The sequence below is a fragment of the Habropoda laboriosa genome, unplaced genomic scaffold, assembly GCF_001263275.1.
Source record: "Habropoda laboriosa isolate 0110345459 unplaced genomic scaffold, ASM126327v1 scaffold57, whole genome shotgun sequence".
Taxonomy (NCBI): Eukaryota; Metazoa; Arthropoda; class Insecta; order Hymenoptera; family Apidae; genus Habropoda; species Habropoda laboriosa.
In genome coordinates, this window is record NW_017100229.1 from 4,223,934 (window position 1) to 4,226,499 (window position 2,566).

Sequence of the window (2,566 nt, forward strand, 5' to 3'; positions counted from 1 at the left end):
GGTCGCGGCTGCGGCCACTAGTCAGCAGCAACTCTCGCCGAAGAGCACCGCCGGCGTGGTCGAGCATCATCAGCAGCTCTGGAACGGCAAGATGAAGCCACCGTCCGCTTTAGACAAGCCCTATCAGCCGAGCGAGGCGACCAAAGCGCTCGAGAAGATGAGCGAGCTGAGCAAATTAGGCGGCGAGGATCTGTTCAGGTCGAGTTCCGTCGGAGCGAGTGGCGGTGCCGGTGGAGCCGCGGCCGCAGCTGCCGCCGCCGCTGCCGCAGCGGCTGCCGTTGCCGGGAACGCCAGCGGCGGTTCCACCTCCGGAAGCAGACACAGCGCCTGGCAGTCCCATTGGTTGAACAAAGGCGCCGATCAGGCCAAAGACGTGCTCAAGTGCGTCTGGTGCAAGCAAAGCTTTCCAACGCTGGCCGCGATGACCACGCACATGAAGGAAGCGAAACACTGCGGCGTGAACATGCCCGTGCCGGCTGCCGCGTCCGCGCTCCATCCCCAACAGCCGAGCGTGCCTAGCATCGTGACGCCTCAACAGCCGCACCAGCAGCTGCCGAACACCGGCTCGGGCAGCAGCGCCGGCTCCGCAGGCGGAGGGGGTGGTTCCGCGACGCCGAGCAGCAAGCAGAGTCCATCCGAGCTGAATTTGCTGATCAAGGAGACGATGCCGTTGCCGAGGAAGCTGGTCCGCGGGCAAGACGTCTGGCTGGGAAAGGGGGCCGAGCAGACCCGACAGATTCTCAAGTGCATGTGGTGCGGCCAGAGCTTCCGCTCTCTCGCCGAGATGACCTCGCACATGCAGCAGACGCAACACTACACCAACATCATCTCGCAGGAGCAGATCATCTCGTGGAAGTCGTCGGACGAGAGCAAAGGTGGCGGCGGTGGGAGCGGCGGCGGTGGTGCCGGGGCCGTGAGCGGCGGAGCCGGGGCTGGTGGAGCGGCGGTGACCGCCGGTGGCGCTTCCGGCACGCACACCGGAAACCCCACCGGTCCTGGTTCCGGTGCGACCAGCAGCCACGTGAGCGCCGTGCTGACCTGCAAGGTCTGCGACCAAGCGTTCAGCTCGCTCAAGGAACTGAGCAACCACATGGTGAAAAACTCCCACTACAAGGAGCACATTATGCGCTCGATCACCGAAACCGGAGGACGACGACGGCAGACGAGGGAGAAGCGCAAAAAGTCGTTGCCCGTGAGAAAGCTGCTGGAGCTGGAGCGAGCGCAGAACGAGTTCAAGAACGGCGACGCTGCCACCGGGCTGAGCCACGCTCTCGGGAAACACGCAGGCAGGATAACCTGCGAGAAGTGCGGCGAGAAGATCGAGACGACCATCTTCGTCGATCACATACGCCAGTGCATCGGCGCGGGTACCGTGGGCGTGAATCAACGGAACTTCCTCAAGAACGCGTTGATGTCGAATCACCTGCCCGCCACGTTACCGCCCACCGAGAGCGGCCGCAAGAGCGTGACGGAGGACGGCTCCTCGGTGTCCTCGAGGCACCATCGGTCACCCTCGTCGGCCAGCGACGCGACCACCCCTGGCAAAGACACGCCGACTCCGAGCACCGGCGAGACCACCGGTGGCGGCGGCAGCTCGTCCCCGTCGGTCTTGAACGCCATCGAGAAGCTGATCGAGAAGAGCTTCGACTCTCGCGTCAGGCACGGCACACCCGGTCTGCATCACGCCCAACCCGGTGCCCCGATGGGCACGAGTATCTTGAAGCGGTTAGGCATCGACGAGAGCGTCGACTACACGAAACCGTTGGTCGACCCGCAAACGATGAATCTGTTACGGTCCTATCAGCAGCATCAGCATCAGCATCAGCATCAGCATCAGCAACAGCAGCAACAGCAGCAACAGCACTACACCACGAGCGCGGCGGCAAGGCGGGAACGAAGCGGCAGCGAGTCGAGCTCCGTCTCGGAAAGGGGTAGCGCCGGACGAACCGATGCGATGACGCCCGAGAGGCGCGTAGATCTCTCCTCGGTGGGCCACTCGGACACCAGGCATTCCCATCATCATCATCATCATCATCGTCGCGTCACGCCGGACAAACAGGTCGGACCGGCGAGCATGCCCTCCACTCGTCACCATCCCTCGCCCACGGAAGAGTCCGGGGACGAGGAGACGTCCGCTTCAGGCGCGGTGAGCGCGGCGGGCGTGGTCGTGAAGAAGGAGCCCCGAGACGAGGAGTCGCCGGAGGAACGAATCGGCAACGAGGAGGAGCAACAGTCGCAGTCGAATCGCGAGGTTTTCGTCAAGAAGGAGATCGTGGAGGACTGCAGGGAGGAGGAGGAGCAGCAGCAGCAGCAGCAGCAGCAGCAGCAAGGTTCGTTCAACCATCGGCGGAGCAGCTTGCACGAAGGATCGGAGGAGGGCCGGGAGGTGTTGTCACCTCGCATGAACCCACCGACTCCGAGGTCCAGTGGACAACCGGAGCAACTGGCTCGCAGCCCTTGCAGAAACAGCACCAGCAGTCCGACGAGCAGCGACAGGTCGGTGACGCCCCGCGGAACCCCGGACACCAAGGGCTCGAGCAGCCTCGGAGCGCTCTCCTCGATGTTC

General features: G+C 64.1%; 1 protein-coding gene across 1 annotated transcript in view; it reads left to right on the top strand.

Annotated features, from left to right (window-relative positions):
* Positions 1 to 2,566, top strand: part of LOC108571269 (protein tiptop) — a 61,699-nt gene that overhangs the window by 57,209 nt on the left and 1,924 nt on the right. Inside the window, exon 4 of the mRNA XM_017933269.1 lies at positions 1 to 2,562. Coding sequence (XP_017788758.1) covers positions 1 to 2,562 — 2,562 coding nt within the window. The remainder of the gene's footprint in view (positions 2,563 to 2,566) is intronic.